Below are 16,560 nucleotides of genomic sequence, written 5' to 3' on the forward strand. Positions count from 1 at the left end.
AAACTTCAAGGTGTAAAATACAGTAAGAACACAGACTCATTCTTCCAGCCCTTCAACTAGATGGCCTCCTACCTTTACAAGCCAGTCTGAATTAGTTTAGCTAAGCAGAAACTGAAGAGTCAATTGTCATCCAGCTCAAACCTGTATAAACCTGCCCTCTCATGGCCCACTGCTCCCAGATGAGACATTCAGGAAGAGCAGTGTCTTCACAGTCCTCCAGGTTTATTTACTTTCTAGAGCTGCTTCTGCTAACACAAAAATGCATCTGCTACGAACAAATCGCACCAATTTTTCTGCTGTTGACAGCAAGAGTGAACACAAGAGGCTGCAATTCTACAGATTCCTTTAGCAGACACTTTTATCCAAAGCAACATACGTCTGAGACTGGATATGACGAGGATCTAGTTAGGGGTAAACAACCTGCATAAGTGCCATAAAGCAAGCTAAAGTGTAACAATAGTACCGTGGTGCCTACAGGCAGTGTGGGTGTAATAGGAATTCATTTTTATCTTTCTGACAAGTGCAAAGGTCTTTTAGTGAAGAGCTGTGTTTTTAGTTTTTTCTTAAAGACTGAGAAGGACTCTGCAGATCGAACAGTTTAGTTACTTGTTCTACCACTGGGGAACCACAGAAGGGAAGAGTCTGGATATTGACCATCCCTGTTGCGGTGGTTGTATCAGGCGCCTTTTGTTGGCCGAGCATAGTGAGCTGGAGGGAGTGTAAATGAGAGCTGAGGTAGGAGGGAGCGGTTTTCGTTGTAGTTTTGAATGCAGGTATCAGAGCTTTGAATTTTCAAAACCAGATGTGCTGCTGCATTCTGGGTCATCTGCAGAGGCTTGACCATGCATATGGGGAGGCCTGCCAGTAAGGATTTGCAGTAGCCCATGAGTGAGATTTCGAGAACCTGTTCCAGAAGTTGTGCTGCCCGTTCAGACAGGAAGGGTCCGATCTTCCTGATGTTGTGCAGGGCGAATTGACACAGCCGAGCCGAGGCCACATGAGTCTTGAAGGTTAGTAGGTCATCAATCATGACACCCTAATTTCGAGCAGTCTTTGTGGGTTTGAGTTGGGTTGAGTCAAAGCGGAATACTGGTTTCTTGTTGTAGAGGGACTGGCTGGGATGACAAGGAGCTCAGTCTGGGAGAGGCTGAGTTGAAGGTGGTGTTTATTCTGCAAGAGAAATCTGCAAGGCATGATGAGATCCAGGCAGAGACTGTGTGGTTGTCTGGGGAAGAATGACAGGAAGCCCCGGGTATCACCAGCATAGCCATGGTATGAGAAACCATGGGAGTGGATTATTGTAGAGCTATTCCCAAGCTGCTTCTCGCTGAAATACTAAATGTATGCTTGCTGTAAATTAAGGATTGAGACAGTGTTCTTCCTGAAGGGGACGTGGACAGCAGCAGCTACATTTAGACACTGAACCAGCCTGTTTAGAATGGGATAAACCAGGAATTATAGTCATGGCAAAATTAATCATTTCTGTGGTGTTTTGAGCTCAAAACTAAAAGAAATAGTCGAGGAATGTGAGACATTTATTAATCAGGATGCGGCTCTCATAATTCTTGTTTGTAGCTTTAACAGGTCACCATTCTCGGTTAGGAAGTTCTCGATGTACTCTGCCAGCACAGGCATTCATACAGTGTAATAAGAAGCCAAGCCTTGTGTACAAGTGAAGACAACAGTGCCGCACAATTGGCCTGTTTTTCAGCATATTGGTTGAGACTGATGAAAACCAGATGGCTTTTTCTGCTTGCTTTATCCTCTTTATCTCCTGTGCAACAAAATTATTGCGAATAGTGATTTTCTCTTCGGGCTCCTATCCTAAGTTCCTAAGTTCATCTCTGGTAGCTGGGTCAATATTTCATTGGGACTTTTTGTAACATAGCTGACAGGTATCATCGTTAACATTTTTTGCTGTTTTCAGGCCTAAAATCAACATGGCCACCTATGACCTAACACCACATGGCATTTTTACTGAAAGATTCTTCTAAATATTATATATACTGTTGAGTAAAATTGAAAGTTATTATATATATAGTAGTAAACCTGTCCGCTTGACTCACACACTACTTTATATTAAATAACTAAGAAAGACGAGAGAGAACATACCCTGGAGTCTTTTTTTTTCCTCCCCAGGAGGAAATGACATGTGGGGCAGGTCATGTGATTTGGAATTAACCCACTTCCTTTAGAGATGTTTTTGTAATTGGTAACTTAGTTGAAAATGATTCCTTGGACACAGATACAATTTGTTATTTTCCATACAAAATTTGATTCATGATTCTCACCTTGATTAAAGACAACACAATCAAAACAATTGTTGAATAAACTTATTTTATTATTGTTTCACTAATTAGAAGGTGGTTGCTATTAAATTCGGACGGTTATTCAGTTGACATTTTAGCAATATCCTGTCATTTTTTTTCATTAATAAGTGACTGTTTCCATAATAATTATGGAATTTGTAACCACTACAACACAACAGTTTGACGTAACCATAACCGACTCTTATGAGAGGAAACTAAAACACTTGTCAGTAATGTGTAGATTTCAAAGTGTCAACAGAAACCAGACGATGTAACTCTTTTTATTAACATTGACAGTCCAGCAGGTCCAACTTTGCTGAGCGCAACATCATATTTAACATAATAGTAATAACATTTACAGGGATGTTTCTGCCAGTAAAAAATTATGGTACACGAACATTTGGTCCTTGGTAGGGCCCAAAGCCAGCAAGTAACTGCAGAAATAACATAATTTTCAAAAATATTTGAGTACAGAGCAACCGTTCATCACTCCGTCAGCTGCATGTTGGCACAGTGTGTATCTGTGATATTTGGCTCCGAACGCAGGAGCAATAAATCCGCCACTCAGTGAGTCTTATAAAAGAGAAGAATTTCAGTTGCATGTTGCTGCGTGTGCAGCAAGGAGAGCAGGGACTGGTTGCAGCACGGCGGAAGATTTTTGAAACGAGAGGCCGAGCTATGTCCACCTCAAGCAGCTAAAAGACAAACCTGAAACAACTGCAACATAAGGCTCTCGTGCAATAGTCTGGATGGCCATTTGGAGGAGTCACCGTGGTGGTCGTTGTTGTGGTCACATACACAGCATGTTGAGGCATATTTAAGGAGAAGCCATGTGAACGCAGAGGAGGTTTATTCAGGTAAAATGATTAACATTACTCTCTGTTCAACAACCGCCATGATGCCACTCAGTTTTACGTTGTCAAAATATACTAGAACACAGTGACACAGGCTATAATAGTAACTCACTGTGTGTTGTTATGGAGTAACATTAGTGTCGGACTATTTGTGACCACTATACATTTAAACTGCAAGTCTGTCAAAGATGACATGTTTTACATCTGAGAAAGGAGTCTCTGGTTTTTACTTTGATTCATATGAGTCCATACTTGATGGCAAAGAAAATAATGAAGTAGAGAAAATGTGATTTAACGCTATAGGGCATCACAGGGCTGCATATATATGTTTTGCCAGTAACTTCACTCATTATTTTGCTTATATACAGTATATATTTACATAACCTACGTCTAATTTGCAGCAACAAGAAGTACAAGACAAGATGTATTTCATAACATGTTTAGAAATTGACTTTTTTTTTTTTTAGGGTTATGTAATTTCCCAGAGGTTTGATGCTTTGTTGCATGTTTTTGTACTTAAATTCTTCTCTGTTGTAAAGTTAAGCAAATAGTAAAGGAGAAAGTATTGTTAAACTTTGTTAATCTTTGTTGTTGTAGCGTTAAGGGACCAAAAAAAGAAGTTATTTTATTCATTATATATTTTTTTAAATTAATCAGCCAGTTAATTGGTTATTGGAATTTTTTTTTCTGCCAAATATCAGAATCTGCATCGGCCTCAAAAAATCCATATCGATGGGGCCCTAGTCCTTGGCACCAAGTTATTCATCTGACTGGTATCTGGCTTTCATTGCTTTTCCATGTAGTTGTGGATGGACTTATCAAAAACTGCCAAAAAGAAATCTGCGTCTTCCATCGTGATGCACATGGGTGGTTTAATGCGGAAGATCTAAAGTGTTGGAAAAAAATTACAAAGCAAAATTAGAGATGCTAATTCCAGACATTTATAAAAGCAGATTAAGGTGCCTTATACAGACATTGGTGCAGACAGTAAAACTGGCTATATATTCATAACACAAATTTTAAAGGGTAAGGAATTCCAGGTGACTGTAGTTACTAGAGGCTTTAGTGTGAAAGCTGGAGTTAGTTTTGCGTTTTAAACTTAATTTTACAATTCTCAAATGGTCACAAAATGATGCTAAAATGTTCTGTATTTTAATGTATGAATCTTTTTGTTGAGCCATTACCAAAAGCAAAGTGGGTCTTTGCAAGGAGAAACGGTAAGAAAAATAGATGTGAAGCTGTGTGTTTAATTTTATAATTTGAAGACTGGATGTAGGTGCAAATAAAATCCACTAAGAGAGAGACAGAAGTGCCATTACCTGTCCGTAGAGTCCTCCTTTCCCGAGCAGGACTCCCATGTCCTTGACATCCTCAAAGATCTCTGACATCGCCTCAGGAGGCAGCGGATCTCTGCTGGCCTGTAGATGACAGAAGATGGATGTGACTGGATTTCACAGTAACCACAGAAATTAACTTAAACACTGTCCATCTCCTAGTGTCCAATAATTATCTGATTGTGGCTCATAGCATCTGACCTCTAATTGCTAATTTGCTTGAGAGGCTACATGTGAAAACTGGCCAGGCCAGCTTGTGCATACAATTCCCACTATTAGACACTGACGGCAACAATTTTCCAGGCTAACGATGCCAAATGTCTAGAAATCAGGCCCTTTAAACACAGCAGCAGAAATTATGCAATGGAGGGGTAATGAATGCCTTGTGCTGGACAATCGGTATGTAATTTGAACTTTAATTCAATATCCTGGATAGTATTTTTCACACTGAATGTGGAGTGGGGAGATGCACCATTTCTCCATGGTCAATATATAATATGGTACTTTAGTTTCAAGGTGTTGGGTGACAGAATAAACATGCACAGCTCTAAAAAGGATAAGACAAAATCCCTGTTAATGGCACATTCCAGTTGAAGATTACATAAACAGAATAAATTAGGAGTTAGGAAGAAATATCATTAATGCTTCTGTTGTTTTTAAACAGTTACTGTTAAGTTAAAGTTTATTAATGGAATGCCCCTTGAGATGTAGCATCTCATTTTCAAGGGGGTCCATAAACACATACATATATCAACACAATTTACAATGACATACGTAAGTGTACACATTTACACAAACACACATACCCCCACACACACACACACAGGACAGACATGCTCCTTTGTTCCCTCACCCACCAATCCTCAATGAATTCAAAAACAGGTGCCACCAACTCGGTGCCAATGAGGCCAGATAGCCTTTTAGAGATGTGTTTGTTTATTTGTCTGTCTTGCTCTTTTTTCTCTCTCTCTCTCTCTCTTCTCCCTCCTTTTCTTCCTCCCTCCTCTCACCTTCCTTCTTCTCCCCTTCTCCCTCTTTCCTTTCTTTCTCCTCTTCCCCCTTCTCTACTCCTTCCTCCTCTTCCCCTTCCCTTCCCTTTCCCCTTCTTTTCCCTTTCTCTCTGTTAAAATTACAGTGTAGTATAGATACATCACAGAGGGGAAACTGACCTAACAGAAGACAATTAAAGAATTTTAATACATACAGCAAGGTGTATTAAAAAGGACAGGAATTCATTGTGCTTAATTAATCCATGCCATTTCAAACTGTGGAGAATTTCTTCATGTTTTGATATTGTAGTCAAGACTTCAGCATTTTATCAAATCTAGATCCAGCATTGAATTCATTTGTTTAATCTTGAAATTTGTAGCTTGAGAAGATGAACAGTTTACGAGCAGCAGCCAAGAATTACTCTTCACAACTTGCAGCCTGAAAATAGGATGATATAACTTGATGTTTGCTATGCACAGTAATAATATATATATATATATATATATATATATATATATATATATATATGGACACAGCAACTGATTCAGAACTACTTCTGAATTTAGATCTACCTAATAGATGAACATGATATGAAAAAAAAATTGAACTGGGGGATGGTTTCTTTAGGGAGGACTACGGAGATTCTCTGACTGTCCGGCAGTGTTGGATTGATGCTTGTTCTGCTGTGTAGTGGACACAGCGTGGCTCTCTTTGGAATGCCAAGTTGAAAGGTCAACCCAGGTAGCAAACACCCCACTTGTGAAGATTCTAGACCTTCTGCCACCTTGGACACAACACAGAATGGGGAAACCCACAGTGCCATCTAGTGCCATCAGATGGTCCGGTGGTGTCGGGACTAAATCACCACTGATACCTTTGTTGCCAACCCCCTCGGTGGGTGTGCTGTGCCGACAGTATGGCGACCTGCCCCCTCTCACCCTGGAAACCATCAAAGACCGCATCCTGTATGTACTGAAGCTCTATGACAAGATCAACTCAGAGTAAACTCAACTCAAAGTAAAAAAAAAAAAAAGAAAACTGTGGCCGAGGAGCTCTGGTGTGGGGCGAAGGGGAGAAAACTTTACAAAAAAAGTTGAAGTAAAACTCAAACTGCGATCGTGGTCAAGCTGCAGGGTGAAAAAGTAAAAACTGAACACCTATGTAACCGTGAAGCCATCTAGTATCTATGGCTCTAGGTTTATCATGAAACTCTGGGAGAAACTCAGTGTCTAAGAGATCATACTGGCCAACATGCAGCCCAGACTCCACATGTCTAGACTGTAGTCGTACATCTGGTAATCCACCAGCAGTTCTGGACCTTTGAAGTATCTGGAGGCCACTCTGACATTGTACTCCTGCGATGGATGGTAGAACTCTGCCAGGCCCCAGTCTATAAGGCGTAGCTTTCTCAACTGGTGGTCAATCATCACATTGTGGGGTTTGACGTCACGGTGCATGATTCCCATACTGTGACAGTAGTCCAGAGCCTTCAGTAGTTCATACATGTAGAAACGGATATCATAATCTGTCAACTTCTGGTACAACTCCTTGAAGTCTGTGTTATTGATGCATTCAAAGACCAGCGCTGGAATTCTGGACACCGGGTCTTTGACTGTGTCCACCAATCGGATGATGTCGGTTCCTCCTCGCAGGTTCTCCAGACTGCGAGGAGGAACCATGCTAACCCTTCATGAAGAAGTTTCCGGCTCAACCACAGCTGTTCCAGCCGAAGGAGGCTCTAATCAAACCAACCTCCTTCTGCTCCAGATCGGGTTGATGCTGCAATAACTTCATAACAGAAGTCAATTCTGTTTATTGATATGCATATTGATCATGAACCCAAACCACTGATCCAGAACTTTAGATCATTCGCTAATCACCAACTACCCTTTTTTCACCATAATCCTCTTCATTTGCTGTAGTAATCTAATGCCCTAAACACACCTTAACTTCACCGTTTAATGCTCACATTTGTTAAATTGGTAAAATAGGTAATTAAGGTTTTCATGTAGACCAATTCATGGTTTCAAGTTTTTCTTTTTGTGGAAACTGAGGTCAGAATTGATTACTTTCAGCTAACAGGCTGACCGACTTTGTTCAATCAAAGTCTCTTTGAGGTTTAATCTAAAATGATCACTGAGATCACTGAGATTAATAAGTGCAATTTAACTTTATAAAGTGTGGTTATTCTACAGCTGCATCTTTGGCTGAGTGCAGCAGTCCTGTTGAATTTGAAGCATGTTTCCTAAAGTTAACCATCTGAACCCCAAACTGTGGGTAGGTGTGTTTTCTTAAATAAAAAAATAAAGAAATCACCAAATTTGGGCTACTTATCAGAGCCAGAATCTGTAAAAACAGAAACAACTGCCAGATTTCTAACTTCCCACCACTCTGTGAAAATATCATGAGAAGTGTGGTTCTGTCAGGAAATAGAACCAAAAATCTTGAGCTTAAAATTGTGGTATTTCATCAAAATTACTTTCTTCTTCACGTGTCATTCAAAAATGGGTTGGTTTGCAATAGAGGCTTTAAAATTTTTTAAAATTGCGCTCCTCAGAGGAACTGAAATGTCATGACGGAGTCAGCTGTGACCGACAGTTACATGAAGAGGATTTATTTCTAGGTGTACTGCAGGTTATGTTTACACGGAGCCCACAGGAGGGAGAGTGAGAGGAAAAGAAAACATGCACATCAATAAGATAAATACAGCATGGTTCAAACGATACACAGTGGAGCAAGATGTTAGATACATTCAGCATGGTGAAATATCTTTGTAGTGTGTGATTTTTTTTTATTTTGTGTGTGTGTGTGTGTGTGTGTGATTTTTATGAGCAATGTGGCTTTACATCGTGGGGGCTTATGTTTCTTTTAATGTAAAGCACTTTGTGCTTTTTATATCTGCGAAAAGTGCTATATAAATAAACTTTACTTACTTGGAGTTGATGTGTAGAGTAGTGCGGAAATAATCTATAGCGTGTGAATCTCTTTCAGTAGTGGTAACATTAATGGGCACTTGGAAAATATCTTGAACAGACAGTCATGGAAAAAAATTATTAGACCCCCCCTCCTCCCTTGTTTTGTTCATTTTAATGCTTGGTACAACTAAAGGTACATTTGTTTGGACAAATATAATGATAACAACAAAAATAGCTCATACGAGTTTAATTTCAGAGCTGATATCTAGACATTATCCATGGCTTTCTTAATAAGAACCAAAATCACTTAAGTTCTTGTGTCAGTAGCTATGGCATTGTGCTGCCAAAAACAGCTTTTAAGCATTCTGTGTTTTCTTTTCTGTCTGTTTTAGGCACATGCCACACACACACACACAGTAGTTAGTACTTGATTGCATAACTATTGGTTTTGATGACTGCAGCCATGTGTCTTGACATGCTCTCAAACCAGCTTGACATTGTTGTTCTTTGTTTTTTGCTTGTGGTTCTCCATTTTGCATTTGATTTTTCACAGGTTTTCAAATTGATTTAGATCTGGTGATTGAGCAGGCCAAGGCATGGTTTCAATGTTCTGGTTCTCCATCCAGGCTTTAACTGACTTTTCCATGTGGTCAGACTTTTTTTTATTTTTATGACTGTATAATCTATAGCATGTGAAGCTCTATTTTTTTTCAGTAGCGTTAACATTTATGGTCACTTGGAAAATATCTTGTACATATGTGGTAGTGTCTGCTCTTTTAAATGCAGTGGTCTGCTGGGGAGCAGGTAGCACAGAAAGAGACTGAACTGATTGGTCAGGACAGCTGGTTCTGTCCTGGACTCCATAGAGGAGGTGGGTGAGAAGAGGATGTTGGCCAAGCTCACATCCATCATGGGCAATGCTTCTCGCCCACTCTGACTGTGAGGGCTTTAAGCAGCTCCTTCAGCAGCACACTAAGACATCCACTCTGCAAGAAGGGGCACTACCGCAGATCATTCATACCATCTGCTGTAAGACTGTACAACATCAGCATCACTGGCTGATGTTAGCATAAACCGGACTACATCATATCATCTCAAACTATAAAAAATGTGCACAGCAATTCTTGCACTGCTGCATCTTTGCACTTTTAAATTTATATTGCTGTTGTCTACAGTGTGTTAATGCTGTATTTATCCATTTTAATTTTTTTTATCCTTGCACATATTGTGATTATGTTTATTTGCTGATGTAAATATGTTTGCTTCTGTATCAATATGAACTTCCCCAGGCATGGGGAGCAGTAAAGGATTATATTATCTTTTATCATATGGTCCTTTTTACCAATTTTTGTATCACAAATATGATTTGTCATTTTAACTGTATCATACTGCACAAAAAACATTTTCTTTTTTTTTCTGGTCGTTCTGCTTCCATAGAGATGCAGGATGTTATATTGCAGTGAAAAATTGTCTTGCAGTGAATAAAAATATCATAGGAGCAAAGAAATACCCTGATGCTGCTTGGGGGTCGGTAGGTTAAGTAACAGAAGTAGCTAGTTTAATTAGTTTGACTCCTTTTACGACCCTACTTAATAAGCACCGGCTGAATGTGAGAAGCTGCTGCCTGAATGTTTTGCACATTTATTTTTACTAATAAGGGTCAGAACTGGTGCACACAAATGATGCGTCACAATCTGAAAAAACAGCTCACATCTACTGTCTTATTTTATCAGAATTTTCAGTCAGGCTTCTCCCCTTTGTGGGCTCTTTTAAAATATTAGACGAAAAACACCAACTTGAGGCAGAAGTATGCACTTCTGGTGAGTTTGTCCTGTTCTCAGTTAAAGATGGTCACTGCTGCTGCTAATCTTTAACTGGGGCACTGCTGAACCATGCCCCCAGGAGGCAAAACGCACACACACACGTTTTACAAGCATGTGAGGACAGCCGAGTGTCACTTCTGTTACAAACCTTGTCTTTGACCATTTCCACTCCAATCTGCAGGCCTTTTCCACGGACGTCACCAATGACTTCGTACTTGTCTCTGAGTTTAGCCAGCTCTGTCATCAGATAAGTGCCCACGTCGAGACTGATCTTCTGTGTGCCGTCCTCTTTGATGACCTGTTTAAGTAAAAATGCACTCAGTTCAAATTTATTGTGCAGCTATGAACCTACAGATTCCATTCCCAGCTGAAGAATATAACAGATTGCAGAGAATAAAGAAGAGTTCTTACATCTAACACCGATGAACCAACGGCACAAGCCACGGGATTTCCTCCGAAGGTGTTGAAGTGAACCCCCTTGGCGAATGAAGCGGCAATTTCTGAAAACACACATGAATAAACAAGCTTATACCTCCAAACAATGCAGCTTCAAATTATTTATCCTCAACCAAATTATAACTGAAACTGCCTGCATCAAAAATACCTGTAAAAATGTGACCAAGAAGGACTTAACGATGGCATAAAAAGGAAGTCAGGTTTATTACTTAGAACACATTATGGCAACTACCTCAACAAATAACACAAGAAGCAACCTGTGATCACACATTTGTTGCCAGAAATAGAAGCTGGACGACATGAGGATACTCTTTGGTAAACAAGACTTCAGTTGAGATTGAATGTAAACAAAGGAAGATACAGATGACGATATAGACAGCTCATCTTGTCAGCACATCTGCTAATTATTAACAGAACAGGTCTCCAGCTACGAATGTTGCCAGAAACAGCCTGACTGTTCTCTACAACCTGTGCTGTACCTGATTTTATAGCCTGGCTAAAGCAGTGACTCATAACCTGAGAACTATAATTTCATTTGCGCACATGTATAGCATCATTTCTGGTCTGCCTAGCACCAGGAACTGCCTAAAATAGTTCAAATACTCAATAACATAAGAGTCTGTTATCAGTTATCTGCTCTTCATTATGCATAAAACCTCCAGCTCTATCAGTTGGTGTTGCCTTTAGCTCACAACTCATAAATCTGTGCAATGCATTACTCAAAAACAGAGCTTGTCACACCTCCTGTCAAGCTTCTCACCAGTTTAATTGTGACAATATTGAAAAACATTCAACTACATACACAGTCTTTCTTTCTAACTATTTATTAATCATTCATATACAAGCAGACTTTTAAACAAGGGTTTTGTGTCTTGCATTTTCATCTCACCAGGTGTTGTAACCACAGCTCCCATTGGGAATCCATTGCCGATGCCCTTTGCCATTGTGACCATATCAGGAATGACGTCATGCCCTTGGAAACCCCAGAAATGCGTCCCAGTTCGCCCAAATCCAGTCTGAACCTGTCCGGTGCAGAACACATGATTAACTTCATTTACATCTTTATTCAGAAGTGTTACTGAGATGGAAACATACTTAAAGACGACATGGCAGTCCATTAGTGCTTAACCTCAGAGAGCCATGCAGTATGGTGTTGGCTTTATCTCCTTGGCCCAACATGGTAACTTCATCAAAGACTAACAGCCCACATGTGCAGAAATACTTCATCTTTCAAGATAACTTTATTTTTGTTAGTATAAGTCGTAACTCTATTCTAACACTGACTTTCTGACATATTAAGCAGTAGGTGTTTAAATTTTTAAAGCTGCATTGATGAATTTTTATATATTACCAATAGTTCAAATGATAACAAGCTACTCAAAGCCAATTCACTTAGAAATATCTAACACTGCTGTTCTCATCAACTCCATGATGCCTTTTAACATCTTTCCACTCATTGTTTTGGTTTCTACGACCATAGCTTTACTTCTTTGCACTCGTGTAGCACCAGTCAGCTGTTTTTAGCACAATACAGTAATCTGTGTCAGGTTTTAAGCATTTTAAATTGTAAACAGAGAGTTTATCCAAAAAAGAGTGTCTAACCTCATCAGCAATGCAGACTCCTCCTCTCTCTCTTACAAGTTTGTAGGCCTCCTTGAGGTAGTTTTTGGGGTATTGCACAGCTCCTCCGACTCCCTGCATGAACCAGACACAGTCACATCCCACAACACCGTCTTAATCAATGCAAACCAAAACAAACCTGGATAATATAATGACAGAAGTCTTTCTTCTTGCAGTAAATAGAATGGTAACATACAACAGATTAGCAACAGACATGGATATGAGGGAGATTCACAAAGTGTTGATTCTATGATTAGACTTCCTGTAGCACTTCATCACTGAATACAGTACCTGAATCGGCTCTCCGAAGAAAGCAGCAATTCTACTTGGGACACTTGTAACCAATGTCTCTTGGAGCTGTCTAATATACTGTTCATTTGCCATGCATTGACCTGTGTAAAACAAAGACAAGTAGTTTGGATAAAACTAACACAGACATTAGCGTATGTGAGAAACTAGTAACAAATCTCACACCACAGTGAATAAATGATGTTAAGGCCAACAAAATAACCTATATTTGACTGCTCTATGAGGCTTTAATTATTTTGAGTGCTGAGATTTGGTAGCTGGGTTATTGATGATTGATACATTTCTGCGTGATGGTTGTTTGTTAAGGACAGTCACGTAGATATGCTAACATCCTGACTATTTCCAGGTAAACCCTTTAGCTGAGGTATTAACATACTATATAAACTAACAGTCCTGAAAGTAGCAAAAGGTTAAAGGAGATAAATGATCAACAGTGGGAGACTTTGAACTTTTTGTTGCGAATTCAACATGCATTCTGCCTCATTTTCAGGGTCACAACCGATCTGCTGTTCTCTCATGACTCTGTGGCATATTTTATCAAAAGAGATCCAATTTGTGAATTTAAACTCTACATATAATTTAGTTAAAACAGACATTTTAATTCATTATGGAGACGTGTATCTGAGTTTAGAGCCAGGTAAAACATAAATTCTCTAGCACAGGATTGTTTATTCTCACAAACAATGGTTATTCTTTTTAGTGGTTTGTAAGAACAGTGTTTAGTCACAGGTGTGCTTGTGTACCTTCGGCACAGCTACACTGTCTGATGGTCTGTATAGGAGAGTCCCTGCAGTGGTTTCCTCCCCATGGACCTCTGAACACATCAGGACACATGGTCTGTTGAGGCAGAAAGCGAGTCCGCTGAGTTAACTTAAGAGGCACCTAGAAATCCTCATGAAGCACAATTCACTTCTAGTATTTCAAGTGAATACATACAGTGAATGCAAAATGTCGCAAGAAGTAATTAGTACGTGTACATGCAGAGGGAACTGTAAATATGTGCAGTGCATTTCAAACTTAGATGTGTATTGCTGGAACGTAATCTGCAGATGCAACATTAAGCATTTGTGTATGTTTATAGATGTGCGCATGTGTTCTTTATGATTCTATGAGAGCATAAGCACAATACAGCTTCTCCTGTCTTTTACAGATGTTTATGATACATTCATCTGTTCATTTTCTTTGTTTATTAAAACCGAAAATCTAATGTGCTGCATCAGATACTGCATTTTGTAATACAAACATTTGTGCAGCCTAAACCATTGGCAATGGGGTATTTATAGGCTGCATTGGAAGTAAGACCCATGGTCTGAGGGCTGCCACCGTGGTACGATCCTCTGAAAGAGAAAAATAAACCAGGAACATTATGGACATTTGGATTACAGAAACTTCTCCTGACAATCAAGCTTTTGAGCTAGACATAGACATCTGCAAACTATGATTTTTATTCCTCAGTGGGGAGGATTGTGATTATCCTGTCTGTGGCTGTGAAAGTGTAAAATCATGATTTAAAAGGTCAAAAGGGATAAACCAGCACGGTGCTATAGCATAATGCTACTTAACTGTTATGCAATGTCAAACATTACTATTAGAATTATTATTTTTAAAAAATATTTCTACAGTATTATAATGCATATAAGATGGTTAATTTGACAATCCATAAAAAAGAAAAACTTCAACCTGAAAGTGATGATATCATAGTTGCCTGTGTAGAGCCGAGCCATCAGCATCGCCAGGTCGTTGGCCTCTGAGCCACTGTTGGTCAGATAGACCACCTGGACAGGGAATCAGTCCAGCACACATGTTCATTACAGCCTAAATTTGTCCATGTCTCTGCCTCATTGAAACTAAAAAAAAAAAAAATCAACACCACACCTTAAGAGGATCTGGTAAGTAGGAAGCAAGTTTCTCACAGTACTCATGGAGAGCAGGATAGACATAGATGTTAGTGGTATGCCACAGATCCTTCAGCTGCTTCTCGGCAGCTGCTGTTACTTTCCTGTGCACACGGATATCGGAGAGGAGCAATCAGTTACGTGCAAACATGTCAGAAAATATGAAGACTTTCACTGTGTGACACAGCGAAAATAAAGGGACCTTACGGGTGGCAATGACCCACACTGACGGTGGCCACACCAGCAAACAGATCCAGATATCGCCTCCCGTCCACATCCCACAGCCACTGCATGCGTCCCTTATGTATGAACACTGGTTTCTTATAATATGTAACTTTCATGGTCATGGGGTTGCAGTTCTGTCTGCGTATCTCCATCATCCGTTCTTTTGACATGCCCTGGACAGACAAAAACACAAGATAAGAGTTAAAGGAAAGGAGGTATTTACCTGTTCTAAACATTTTACATTTATTACTGAAGTAATTTTAGAACGCAGGGCCCAACTTTGCAGAACAGAGACATAGTAAGCCTGATGATTTTGCTCTTACCTTGTATTCCTGTGGACTGAATTTGCAAGGGGGCATCTCTGGCAAGTTTGTGGGAGGGTATTTGAGGGCTGATTTCTGACATAATGCACCTGTGAAATAATTGCGAATGCAGTTCAGACAGAGGCCAAAATGACAGTAATTATCTAAGGAACTCTATTAGCCCACTGTGTTGTTTGGCATCGATTACATTTCTGTGACATTTGTGAAACACCCTGTGAATTGCACAATACTGTCATCTTGACTGATAAAAGTTATTTACAGACAGAGACACGTTAGGTGTGAAAATATAATTGCTTTTGATGCTTTTATTGTTTTCATATCTTTCACAATTTTCTTATTTGCATGTAACCTGATTAAAACCTAGCTGACAATGTAAATACATTAAGTTCACCTTAGACTTCAAATTGTGCAACACATGATAGGAAATGCTGCCTGTTTACTCTTTTTTTTTTTACAAATACAATTTTTTTCTTTTACAATGTTTGACCTTAAAGCCCCACTATTTTTTTTTACAACATTTAACTAAGTAAAAATGTATCCTCTTAAAGATATGTGCCATTATTCAAGAGAAAAAATATGTATACTAAGAAATCACAGAAATAAAAGTATACATTTACACACTAACTGTAAAACAAACAAACAAAAAAGCAAACACTGCAAAATTCAACTTTTTTATGAATAGTAATTTTTTCTTTTACAACTTGATAACAAAATTACACAATTTTACTGTATTAAATCCTGAAAATGTTATCAGTTTTTTTAAATAGTGTTGAACATTAAAGTGTTCCACCATTTTCTGATGTGTTTTTTGTTTTTAAGCATTTTTAAAAAAATTTTGAACAGTGTAGGTCTACCTTCCTATGTTATTTAATGACGTTTCTAACTAATGATACATTAGATACATATATAATTTGAAATTCTAAATTACAAAAGATATAAATGCACTTATTATGCAAATTTAAGCTCAGTAATGCTAATTTTATCAAGTTGTGTTTGCAGCAAATGAAATCAGTCGTGCTTGGTTAATTCCAAGACTTAAAATAAGTGGCAAAACTTAACAAATCTCTGTCATTTCTACATGACTTGAGTATGACAGACACAATGTTTAAGTTGAATCTTCTCTCTGCACTGGCTGAGTAAACGGCACAAACAGAACCAGCTCGTGAGCTCTGGATTCTGGTCGTTTCCATATTAACTCACCACCTGCCAAGTGGAGTTTGGCCAAACTGGGCCGAGAGCAGGACTGTCCAGATAAAACCGTCCGGCCACTGAGACAGGAAATAACTTTAAACATGCTGAGCAGCTGCAGTGAACACTCAGATATCCCGCTTCTCTCTGCGTTCAGAAAGACAAACTTCGGTTCTCACTCGATAAAAAGTGATTTTCGTGGGCGGTGAATGTCAGATAATCAACAACGTCACAGGCTGCGTGCGCACTCACACTCAAAGAATAGGGTACATTATGAAAACAATCTCTATGTATATATACGTACTAAGTGGGGGGGGGA

At 39.2% G+C, this 16,560-nt stretch overlaps 2 protein-coding genes across 2 annotated transcripts; both read right to left on the reverse strand.

The window, feature by feature from the left end:
• Positions 1 to 2,574: 2,574 nt before the first annotated feature.
• LOC110957487 (alanine--glyoxylate aminotransferase 2, mitochondrial) lies at positions 2,575 to 16,462 on the reverse strand. The gene is made up of 14 exons (XM_022203529.2): positions 16,254 to 16,462; positions 15,054 to 15,142; positions 14,713 to 14,903; positions 14,486 to 14,609; positions 14,291 to 14,385; positions 13,854 to 13,947; positions 13,354 to 13,447; positions 12,593 to 12,693; positions 12,284 to 12,376; positions 11,571 to 11,703; positions 10,637 to 10,725; positions 10,374 to 10,523; positions 4,483 to 4,581; positions 2,575 to 4,049 (listed from the first exon to the last, which is right to left on the reverse strand). The coding sequence occupies exons 1-14, from the start codon at positions 16,345 to 16,347 to the stop codon at positions 3,948 to 3,950; spliced, it is 1,548 nt and encodes a 515-aa protein (XP_022059221.2). The 5' UTR covers positions 16,348 to 16,462; the 3' UTR covers positions 2,575 to 3,947.
• On the reverse strand, positions 6,531 to 7,772 carry LOC110957496 (casein kinase II subunit alpha'-like). Its single transcript, XM_051938597.1, has one exon. The coding sequence runs from the start codon at positions 7,164 to 7,166 to the stop codon at positions 6,717 to 6,719; it is 450 nt and encodes a 149-aa protein (XP_051794557.1). The 5' UTR covers positions 7,167 to 7,772; the 3' UTR covers positions 6,531 to 6,716.
• Positions 16,463 to 16,560: the final 98 nt, after the last annotated feature.

The sequence above is a fragment of the Acanthochromis polyacanthus genome, chromosome 18 (genome assembly GCF_021347895.1).
Source record: "Acanthochromis polyacanthus isolate Apoly-LR-REF ecotype Palm Island chromosome 18, KAUST_Apoly_ChrSc, whole genome shotgun sequence".
Lineage (NCBI taxonomy): Eukaryota > Metazoa > Chordata > Actinopteri > Pomacentridae > Acanthochromis > Acanthochromis polyacanthus.

Coding starts and splice junctions, on each gene's coding strand:
- LOC110957496 (XM_051938597.1), bottom strand. CDS start 7,166: ATGGTTCCTCCTCGCAGTCTGGAGAACCTGCGAGGAGGAACCGACATC.
- LOC110957487 (XM_022203529.2), bottom strand. CDS start 16,347: ATGTTTAAAGTTATTTCCTGTCTCAGTGGCCGGACGGTTTTATCTGGA. Junction 11,704..12,283: donor GAGTCTGCATTGCTGATGAG/GTTAGACACTCT, acceptor TGCACCGGACAG/GTTCAGACTGGATTTGGGCG. Junction 4,050..4,482: donor AAGGAGGACTCTACGGACAG/GTAATGGCACTT, acceptor CCAACACTTTAG/ATCTTCCGCATTAAACCACC.